At 42.9% G+C, this 10,679-nt stretch overlaps 1 protein-coding gene across 2 annotated transcripts; it reads right to left on the reverse strand.

Moving 5' to 3' along the window:
- Nucleotides 1-6,955: 6,955 nt before the first annotated feature.
- On the reverse strand, nucleotides 6,956-10,582 carry rhogd (ras homolog gene family, member Gd). 2 transcript variants are annotated; one of them, XM_058063545.2, is made up of 2 exons: nucleotides 10,436-10,582; nucleotides 6,956-9,845 (listed from the first exon to the last, which is right to left on the reverse strand). In XM_058063545.2, the coding sequence occupies exon 2, from the start codon at nucleotides 9,814-9,816 to the stop codon at nucleotides 9,241-9,243; it is 576 nt and encodes a 191-aa protein (XP_057919528.1). In that variant the 5' UTR covers nucleotides 9,817-9,845; nucleotides 10,436-10,582; the 3' UTR covers nucleotides 6,956-9,240. The 2 variants fall into 2 exon arrangements, with proteins under 2 accessions (XP_057919528.1, XP_057919527.1); XM_058063544.2 differs by having other exon boundaries at nucleotides 6,956-9,866; nucleotides 10,436-10,481.
- Nucleotides 10,583-10,679: the final 97 nt, after the last annotated feature.

A 10,679-nucleotide genomic window follows, 5' to 3' on the forward strand; every position in this document is an offset into this window, starting at 1 on the left:
TACCTATGGACAATTCGGAGTCACTAATTAACCTAGCATGTTTTTGGAATGTGGGAGGAAACCGGAGTACCCGGAGAAAACCCACGCATGCACAGGGAGAACATGCAAACTCCACACAGAGGGTGGAATTGAACCCGCTGTGAGGTCTGCGCGCTAACCACTAGACCGCCGTGCCGCCCATTTCTTGAATTGAATAGTGTTTCTCGCCTTCCATATTATCAAAATTCTGGCGTTCTTCGGCTCAATTTGTGAGTTACCGAGGTGATCAAAACAATTGAATTAAAAAAATAACTCATGGCAAAACTGGAAGGTGGTGTCTCGCTGCTATATTGTGTCTCACGGATATATCGTGTCTTTGAAAACCATTTTTGAGTCAACCGCTGATGATGGTGGTAGCTGACTCCCGGTTCCTGTTAGCAAGATATGCAAACAACGTTTGTAAGCACGGTGTAAATTTTTAAGCCTTAACCGAGACGGATGCTGGCCGAGATGCCACAGCTGATTTTTTTTTTTGTTTTTTTTCCCATGTTGTCTTTTTGTGGTTTACAGTGAAGAAAATAAGTATTTGAACACCCTGCTATTTTGCTATTTCTCCCACTTAGAAATCATGGAGGGGTCTGAAATTTTCATCGTAGGTGCATGTCCACTGTGAGAGAGATAAACTAAAAAGAAAAATCCAGAAATCACAATGCATGATTTTTTAACAATTTATTTGTGTGATACAGCTGCAAATAAGTATTTGAACACCTGTGTATCATCTAGAATTCTGACCCTGAAAGACCTGTTAGTCTGCCCATTAGAAGTCCACCTGCACTCCATGTATCATCCTGAATCAGATGCACCTGTTTGAGGTCGTTAGCTGCATAAAGACACCTGTCCACCCCATACAATCAGTAAGACTTTAACTTGTAACATGGCGAAGACCAAAGAGCTGTCCAAAGACACCAGAGACAAAATTGTACACCTCCACAAGGCTGGAAAGGGCTACGGAGCAATTACCAAGCAGCTTGGTGAAAAAAGGTCCACTGTTGGAGCTATCATTAGAAAATGGAAGAAGCTAAACATGACGGTCAATCTCAATCGGAGTGGAGCCCCATGCAAGATATCACCTCGTGGGGTCTCAATGATTCTAAGAAAGGTGAGGAATCAGCCCAGAACTACACGACAGGACTTGGTCAATGACCTGAAAAGAGCTGGGACCACCGTTTCCAAGGTTACTGTAGGTAATACACTAAGACGTCATGATGTGAAATCATGCATGGCACGAAAGGTTCCCCTGCTTAAACCAGCACATGTCAAGGCCCGTCTTAAGTTTGCATATGACCATTTGGATGATACAGAGGAGTCATGGGAGAAAGTTTTATGGTCAGATGAGACCAAAATAGAACTTTTTGGTCATAATTCCAATAAGCGTGTTTGGAGGAAGAAGAATGAAGAGTACAATCCGAAGAACACCATCCCTACTGTGAAGCATGGGGGTGGTAGCATCATGCTTTGGGGGTGTTTTTCTGCACATGGGACAGGACGAGTGCACTGCATTAAAGAGAGGATGACTGGGGCCGTGTATTGTGAGATTTTGGGGAACAACCTCCTTCCCTCTGTCAGAGCATTGAAGATGGGTCGTGGCTGGGTCTTCCAACACGACAACGACCCGAAGCACACAGCCAGGAAAACCAAGGAGTGGCTCCGTAAGAAGCATATCAAGGTTCTAGCATGGCCCAGCCAGTCTCCAGACCTGAACCCAATCGAAAATCTTTGGAGGGAGCTCAAACTCCGTGTTTCTCAGCGACAGCCCAGAAACCTGACTGATCTAGAGAAGATCTGTGTGGAGGAGTGGGCCAAGATCCCTCCTGCAGTGTGTGCAAACCTGGTGAAAAACTACAGGAAACGTTTGACCTCTGTAATAGCAAACAAAGGCTACTGTACCAAATATTAACATTCATTTTCTCAGGTGTTCAAATACTTATTAGCAGCTGTATCACACAAATAAATTGTTAAAAAATCATGCATTGTGATTTCTGGATTTTTCTTTTTAGTTTATCTCTCTCACAGTGGACATGCACCTACGATGAAAATTTCAGACCCCTCCATGATTTCTAAGTGGGAGAAATAGCAAAATAGCAGGGTGTTCAAATACTTATTTTCTTCACTGTATGTGCTGCGGGCCAAGTGCAACATTCTTTTTGCTGATGACGTGTTCTGCTGCAGACTGACCTCACAGTAATCCATAAACATCTCAGACATAAACAAACACAAAGTACACACACACAGACAGAACATAATCCCTTTCTCCCACAGGGCGGACTAAGACAACTGGATTGGAAGGACTTTTCCCTTCCCACATTATCGCACCTGCGTGTCTTATAACGGTGTCATCCTTTATAACAACAAAGCCCCGGCGAACTAAACAGAGCCGATGAGATTTACTTGTGTATTTCCGAGACCGAGATCTCAAGCAAGGGGGAATAAAGAATAAAGAATAAAGAATACAGAAAAGAAAAGTCCATACGGAATAAAATAAAGCTCCTATCTCCTCTGGAAACGATCCAAGCTTCGACCTTGATGTGGGCAAAACCGTAACATCTGCTGCTCAAAGACAAAAGGGCTGAGATGAAAAGCGTGAATGCAGTAAGCAGGGCCGCATAGGATGAGGGGCTTTGAACACACTTTGTCTCAATGCCCCAACACGTGCTGATCCGTTTAAACGTCCATATTGTTCTCCTTTAGACTGCATAACCCTTCAGTGGATTGATTTATTTGTGGCAAGGTTCTTATCTCTCAGTAATGGAGCTAATGCTAATAGTTGATAAACACATAAATGGGAGAACATTTGGGATGGTCCTCCGACCTGGCAGGAGGCCTCTGGAAAAGACCGAGGACACACCGGAGAGACTATGTCTCTCAGCAGGCCAGGGATCAGGGCTGTGCATTTTTATTAATTATTAAATTATTAACGGGTGGTCTAGTGGTTAGCGCGCAGGCCTCACAGCTAAGAGACCAGGGTTTAATTCCACCCTTGGCCATCTCTGTGTGGAGTTTGCATGTTCTCCGCGTGCATGCGCAGGTTTTCTCCGGGTACTCCGGTTTCCTCCCACATTCCAAAAACATGCTAGGTTAATTAGCGACTCCAAATTGTCCATAGGTATGAATGTGAGTGTGAATGGTTGTTTGTCTATATGTGCCCTGTGATTGGCTGGCCACCAGTCCAGGGTGTACCCCGCCTCTCGCCCGAAGACAGCTGGGATAGGCTCCAGCACCCCCCCCCCGACCCTCATGAAGTAGAAAAGACACGATACATCCGTGAGACACAATATAGCAGCGAGACACCACGTTCCTGTTTTGCCATGAGTTATTTATTGAATTCAATAGTTTTGATCACCTCGGTAACTCACAAATTGAGCCAAAGAACACCAGAATTTTGATAATATGGAAGGCGAGAAACACTATTCAATTCAAGAAATTGAATTATTGAATTCAAGAAAGGGGCGGCATGGCGGTCTAGTGGTTAGCGCGCAAACCTCACAGCTAGAAGACCAGGGTTCAATTCCACCCATCTCTGTGTGGAGTTTGCATGTTCTCCCCGTGCATGTGTGGGTTTTCTCCGCGTACTCCGTTTTCCTCCCACATGGGATTGAACTCGATTCTCCCAGCTATGAGGTCTGCGCACTAACCACTATACCACCGTGCAGCCTAGCAAATAACATCTCATTCATTAATTAATGTACCCCGCCTCTCGCCCGAAGACAGCTGGGATAGGCTCCAGCACCCCGCGACCCTCGTGAGGAAAAAGTGGTAGAAAATGAATGAATTAATTAAATTATTAACGGGCTAGTGGTTAGCGTGCAGGCCTCACAGCAAAGAGACCAGGGTTCAATTCCACCCTCGACCATCCCTGTGTGGAGTTTGCATGTTCTCCCCGTGCATGCGTGGGTTTTCTCTGGGTACTCCGGTTTCTTCCCACATTCCAAAAACATGCTAGGTTAATTGGTGACTCCAAATTGTCCATAGGTATGAATATGAGTGTGAATGGTTGTTTGTCTGTATGTGATTGGCTAGCCACCTCCTACCCAAAGACAGCTGGGATAGGCTCCAGCACAGTTTCAGTCTGGCCTCTCTGACTTCATCTCCAAGGCTTCTAACATGTAATGTCGCTCTGATGTACTCCTTCCTGATCCTATCTATCCTGGTCACTCCCAATGAGAACCTCAGCATCCTCATCTCTGCTACCTCTAGTTCTGCATCAACATATCTTATGAGACTTGAAAACACCTCCACCTGGAAAAGACCACAAAGTGATATCACCTTCTCTGTCCTTCTCCATGACTGTCAGGCTTCTGCAAAGTGTGAGTGTTTTTATTTTATTTTAGTTTTATTGTACAATATCTGTCTGTGTTGCTTGGTGAGGTTCTGTAAAAGGTCAAATATTGAGCTACTGACAATGACAGTGTTTGAACAAAGTCTCGTGGCTTTAGAGGGATTGCACTTCAATCCCAAGGCGACATCCACAGCATATCTCATCATCTGCTCCGAATCTTCAGATTGTTTTTTTGTTTTTTTTCCACAGAAGTGTTTTTTCTTTTGTGAATTGTAAAGGTTGATGCATGCCGCACACAAACCAGCTATTTGATTAAAAAATGCAACACGTTTATTTTCAAAGCCAAACAATCCAAAGGTTAGGAAAACAGGGCAAAAACGCTCATAGTCTTAAAGGGGTACACACCTATTTATCTAATAATTCATTTCATTCATACTTGAATAAAATATGTAAGCAATGTACAATAGCACAGTTTTTCTCTTTCTGCATATCTTCCCCCCCCCCCTCCAAAAAAATGATTCCATACACTCTCAACTGAAGCACAGCCAATTGCCCTCACTCCCCCCCTGCGTTCCTTTGAAATCTCATTTCCCCTCTTCTTTCTACTGAAACAGTTTGATTTGAATATGTTGCAGCTTTTCCCAGTCCAAATGCAGCACATCCTGCCTGTGAGGTCACAGCTTGTGATTTTTCATGTGTATAATAGTTCAAGGGGGGAAAAAGAAGCTTTTTTTTTAATGGCTTCACCCAGGACATCATCGTCCTCATCATCATGGAAGAGTGACAGGAGTGAGGAATATTAAGGAGGTGTTGAAATCAAGGTCTCCTTTGGCTCCGCACTGATGACTCACTGAAAGGATGTCTGCTGGACGGCTTTAGTTGTAGCGTTTTTATCACAAAGGTAGCAGCGGAGAAGGGAAAAAAGCATTCAGACAAAAGGTTGCATGCAAATGTGTCATCTGTCGATCATAACGGCCAAAAAACAGGATGCTTCATTGGCTGACGATACAAGAGAAAGATATTAACATGTAGACAAAATGGAGGGATAATTTTGCTTCTTTTCTGATATGTATTATATGTATATATTATCTGATACCGTATTTTCCGGACTATAAGTCGCACTTTTTTTCATAGGTTGGCTGTTCCTGCGACTTATACTCCAGAGCGACTTATAAATGAAAAAATGTGTTTATGTTTATTTTTTGTGTAGCTGAATAACTATTGTGTTAGCATACCTTACATGTTTTCAGCCTGTTCTCTATTATTTTATTAATGTTAGAACTTGCCTTCCAAGAGGATGTAATGTCGGTTTTGGTCAAGTAGTAAAATTAATTACTCGCAAAAAATGCGACTTATACTCCAGTGTGACTTTTTTCTTCCTAATTATGCATTTTTGGCATTGTACGACTTATACTCCGGAGTGAATTTTAGTGCAGAAAATAAGGTACTCGAATGATCAAAACAATAACATTCATTCATTCATTTTCTACCGCTTTTTTCCTCAGGAGGAAATTAAATTAAATTAAATTAAATTAAATTAAATTAAATTAAATTAAATTAAATTAAATTAAATTAAATTAAATTAAATTAAATTAAATTAAATTCATTTTCTACCGCTTTTCCTCACAAGGGTCGCGGGGGTGCTGGAGCCTATCCCAGCTGTCTTCAGGCGAGAGGCGGGGTACACCCTGGACTGGTCGCCAGCCAATCACAGGGCACATATAGACAAACAACCATTCACACTCACATTCATACCTATGGACAATTTGAAGTCGGCAATTAACCTAGCATGTTTTTGGAATGTGGGAGGAAACCAGAGTACCTGGAAAAAACCCACGCATGCACGGGGAGAACATGCAAACTCCACATTTGAATTGAACCCTGGTCTCCTAGCTGTGAGGTCTGCGCGCTAACCACTCGACCGCCGTGCCGCCCACAATAACATTCAGATTAAAACAATTATAAGTTGCAGCTATTATAACATAATACCAATTTTTTTAATATTTACGCTAAAACAGGGGTTTCCAAAGTGTAGCCCAGGGTTCATATTCAGCCCATGACTGTTTTTTATTGGCTTGTGTCATATTCTAATAGAAATATAATTTGAAATTAAACTATCAATAATCAGATAGTGTGCAGTCCTCAACTAAAAATGGTCACCCCAAGTGGACCACATCTCATTAGTTAAGCGTCTTACAGACAGCCAACCTCTACTCCTCCGAGCCACTTTTTAAGTTCACAATAACAAATCGTCAGACACAATCCAAGCCCCATTATGGTTGTAAAAGCAAAGGAGGAAACATACTTGGAATATTCCACCAGCGCAGTTCTAATGAGCTTGAGGTGGAGTCGAACACATCTGTCATCTGAAGAAGCCGCCACCCTTAAAGGTCAAGGGGATTTTTCAAAGTAAACAGCTTGCTGAGTTTTCAGTGCTTGTCACTGATTGAACCAGTTGGTGTCTGCAAAGATGAATGATAGCACTGGAAAACTGTTTGGAAATAGACCATTAACTCCTTATGTACAGAGGAGTAAAAATGAGTTTGAAAAATGGTGCTCATTAGTGTAAAGAGGTGGGCTTTGACTTGAGGACATCTAGAGGCCGCACATGGCAACTGCACACAATTCACACTCAAAACCTGGTTTCAACCACCGTTTTATTTGGCATAATTTAAAATCATCTCACTGTTAGTTCATTTATACAAATATGCTTTGTTATATATAAAACAATTACAGATCTCTACAAATCAAGTTCCCAGTGTAAAAGCGTAGTACCACGCACACGGTAGCATACAGCTCTGGGACACCGACAACAAAAGAGCCCACAGGTGTATGTTCCACTTCCATTATTGAATGAAATCAGGACATGTTAAAAGTGTGGGGGACACACACAATGACCACAGTTTGTCTAATTGTGCACATATTTTCACTTTAAATCAGCCCTTTTAAATGTTATTGCGCATTGGTTATTACAGGCCGCAATAAACTTATTTCATACAATTCACTGAGTAAAAAAAAAAAGTCATTACTGGCAGCGTGAAGCTAAAAACAACCCACCACTTATTGCTAAAAACAAGATAAAAACCGACAAGGCACCTTCCACCACTGCAGTTATTGTTATACGCTGCTCTCGCTGCAGCATGCAATGCAGGGCATATAAACCACAATGTGTTAAGAATCGTACTTGCGCATTGAGATGTCAGTTTTGCAACCGTGCTTTAAAGAGTGCTGCAGTGTGTTTACTGACAGGAAGAAAGTAAGAACGTAACGTGAGATTCATAGTTTGGTGAAGAGGAGGGGGGGGGGGCTGTATTTAAAGGCTTTTGTGGCACTAAAATGACAACCTTTGGGTTTGACAAAATACCACCACTGCGGTTTTTGGTTTGGATAAGGCATGTGAGCAGACAAAACGCCTGCCTCTGTCAATCATGACAATTAAAACTGCTGCGATGCTTAAGAAAAATACACGTCGTGGTAGAAATGGCTGTTTTTTTGTCTTATTCATATTCAAGAATGGAATTATTTTAATGAAATACAGGAAGAGAAATACACAGCCTAGCGCAAGCCATTTAAAACATGTTTGGATATAACATATATACTGGGTCAATTACGCCGTGGTCATATTCTGCTAGCATTTAATGCAAGGCAGCGAAGCCATTGACGTGAACAATCTAATAAACACAGGCTATTACAAAAAATATAGTAAACTTTGGCCACATTGTAGATTAAAACCGTTTTTACTGGAGTAAATTGAACATGTTCTGATTAGAAAATACAATTGTTTGGGATTCCAAGACAGGGTGGCCACCATCATCAATTAATCGTGGCATTAAAACAACTAAGGCAAAATGGAGTATACTACTTGCAACCAGCAGAGGCACTGTTGATTCACTAGTTTGTGGTCTAAAAAAAAAAAAAAAAACATGACATCAGCTATGCAACATTGAGCTCCAGTCATGCAGACCTCCACACTGGGAAGCACTCATCTGCTTAAGATGACACGGGCATTGAAACAGGAGCTCAGAACAATGCACAAATTTGCCATAATAAATGGATGCCAACATCGATCGAGAAAACCCTGTCCGATATTCATCTCTTAATTCCAAGTTTTTAATAATGAGGAGGCAGGAGCGAGCTGAGCCGCATCCTATTCTGTCATTTAGAAGGATCCGGTACCGGTTTGGTTTTAATTTGGCTCAAGAGATGTCTAGTTGGCTGATTTTAATGAGAGCGGCTTATCTTCAAAAAAAGGCCCGCTGGCTCTTCCATGCGTGGGCAGCGGGATGGACACCTCGACCACGCCACGCTGAGCACCGAGCTCAACACTAATCCGCGCATACCGGTGATGTGCTGGGAACTGGCCCTTGTCCGGGATCGTCACGCGTTGACTGGACTCAAAGCTGCTTGAAATTAAAAAAGCTGCTCGGCGTCTACATGTGGACTAAATGGCAAGCGTCACTATGCAGGTGTTTGACACTCGCGAGATGCAAGAACCTATGTGAGCATGAGGTAGTCACTATTTCTCCACCTAAACAACAGTAGATCTCTCCAGTCAAACAGGGCAGCTTGGTTTAGATGGAATTATGGCTTGTGACGACCATTATCAGCATTTCTTATAAAGGCAAAGCAGAGAAGCTATAAACCTACAAGTGTAACATGTGAAGAAAGTGTAGATATCAAAATTTTAAATGTAAGAAAAATAAGAGATCCGTTTTGTTTGTTTTTTTGCCCTCATTTTGGCAAAGTCACTTTGGTGATGATGGCATCAGGGTGGAGTCCTCCTGAGGATGAATAAGGAGCTGATAAAGAAGTCTAAATTGCTTGAAGTGGCATGGCAGGAGCCAAGAAGGTACTGCTCTCGGCCATCCTTTGCATCTGTGGAACTCGACAGCTCCTCCTCCGCAATCCAAATCCAGGAATCCTCATTACAAAAGCACACATTTCTTGGTGTTCTTTTTCGTGACGGGGTACAACACTGCTCTCACGGCCTCGGCAAACACCTCCCGCACGCCTTCCTGCAGGAGAGCAGAACACTCCATGTATTTGACGGCCCCGATTTGCTTAGCGAGGGCATTCCCCTGTTGCTGGGTAGTGGGAGCCAACCCTTGCTCCTTCAGCTTCTTCACCGTTTCTGCGTCACCCCTCAGGTCTCTCTTGGTGCCCACCAGCAGGATGGGCACACTGGGGCAGTGGTGAGACACCTCAGGGTGCCACTTGTGCCTGACATTAGCGTGGGAGGAGGGGCTGCCGATGGAAAAGCAGATGATGAAGACGTTGGTCTGGGGATAGGAGAGAGTACGCAGGCGGTCATACTCCTCCTGGCCGGCTGTGTCCCACAAATTAAGGCTGACATTGCGGCCGTCCACGCTCATCTGAGCGCTATAGTTGTCAAACACTGTTGGAATGTATTCTTCAGGGAAGGCATTGGTGGTGTACGAGATGAGCAGGCATGTTTTCCCCACTGCCCCATCACCAACAACCACACACTTTATGGTCTGCATCCTGCCAACGACCACTGGGGCTGCAGCACCTGAAAAACAAACAAGGGCACCTAGGTAACCCCAAAGTACACTCATTTATTTTGATTACACCATCACTTCCCTATTAATCACCAGCGGCGTTAAACAGTTAAAAGTATACAGTGGAAGTGATTGAAGTATCATTTGAATCACCACATTAAATACCAATCTTGATAGCAAACACGCTAACCACAGCTACATTCGCTAATCTTCCGTCTTTCCGCTGCAAAACAAGTTCAACCTTCCAGTAAATGACAAGGTATGACGTGGAAAAAACAAGCGCTAGCATCAACGGGAAAAAGACCATCTCAAAAGCGAAACGATTAACTTGTGATTATTATCGCTGAGTGATCTCGTATGGTACTAGGCGTTCCCCACTGGCGGCTAGCATCACGCTAAGGAACTAGCGCGTACGATAGCTAGCAAGCTAGCCAGTTAGCAAACAACTTGATAAATTCATTTCACATCACTGTTCCAAACGATGTATTCAGAACCCGACACATCCCTGGGAGTCATAGTAGAATATTCACTATACAATGACACATCTTATTGGTGTAACAGTAAGCTTTAACAATTACATTTAAAGCATTTTGTGACTTACCGCCACTTAGCTAGCGATCTCTTCTGCCTGGTATAGTCAATCACAGCCGCATCCGGGGAGCTGCCCAATACGTAGAACGTAACGTCAGGGTAGGGCGGAAGCTGGGAATTGTAGTTTTTAATCATGCAATTGTCTTTTTACTGTCGCTAGGTGGCATTGTTGTTTAATCTAACTCAATTTTAAAAAACGTAAACGTTTCCAATTTGGTTTGTAGAAAACTACTATTTCAGAATAAACTCAATAC

This window comes from Doryrhamphus excisus, linkage group LG22 (assembly GCF_037039965.1).
Source record: "Doryrhamphus excisus strain RoL-2023G ecotype Guam linkage group LG22, RoL_Dexc_Guam_v1.1, whole genome shotgun sequence".
Lineage (NCBI taxonomy): Eukaryota > Metazoa > Chordata > Actinopteri > Syngnathiformes > Syngnathidae > Doryrhamphus > Doryrhamphus excisus.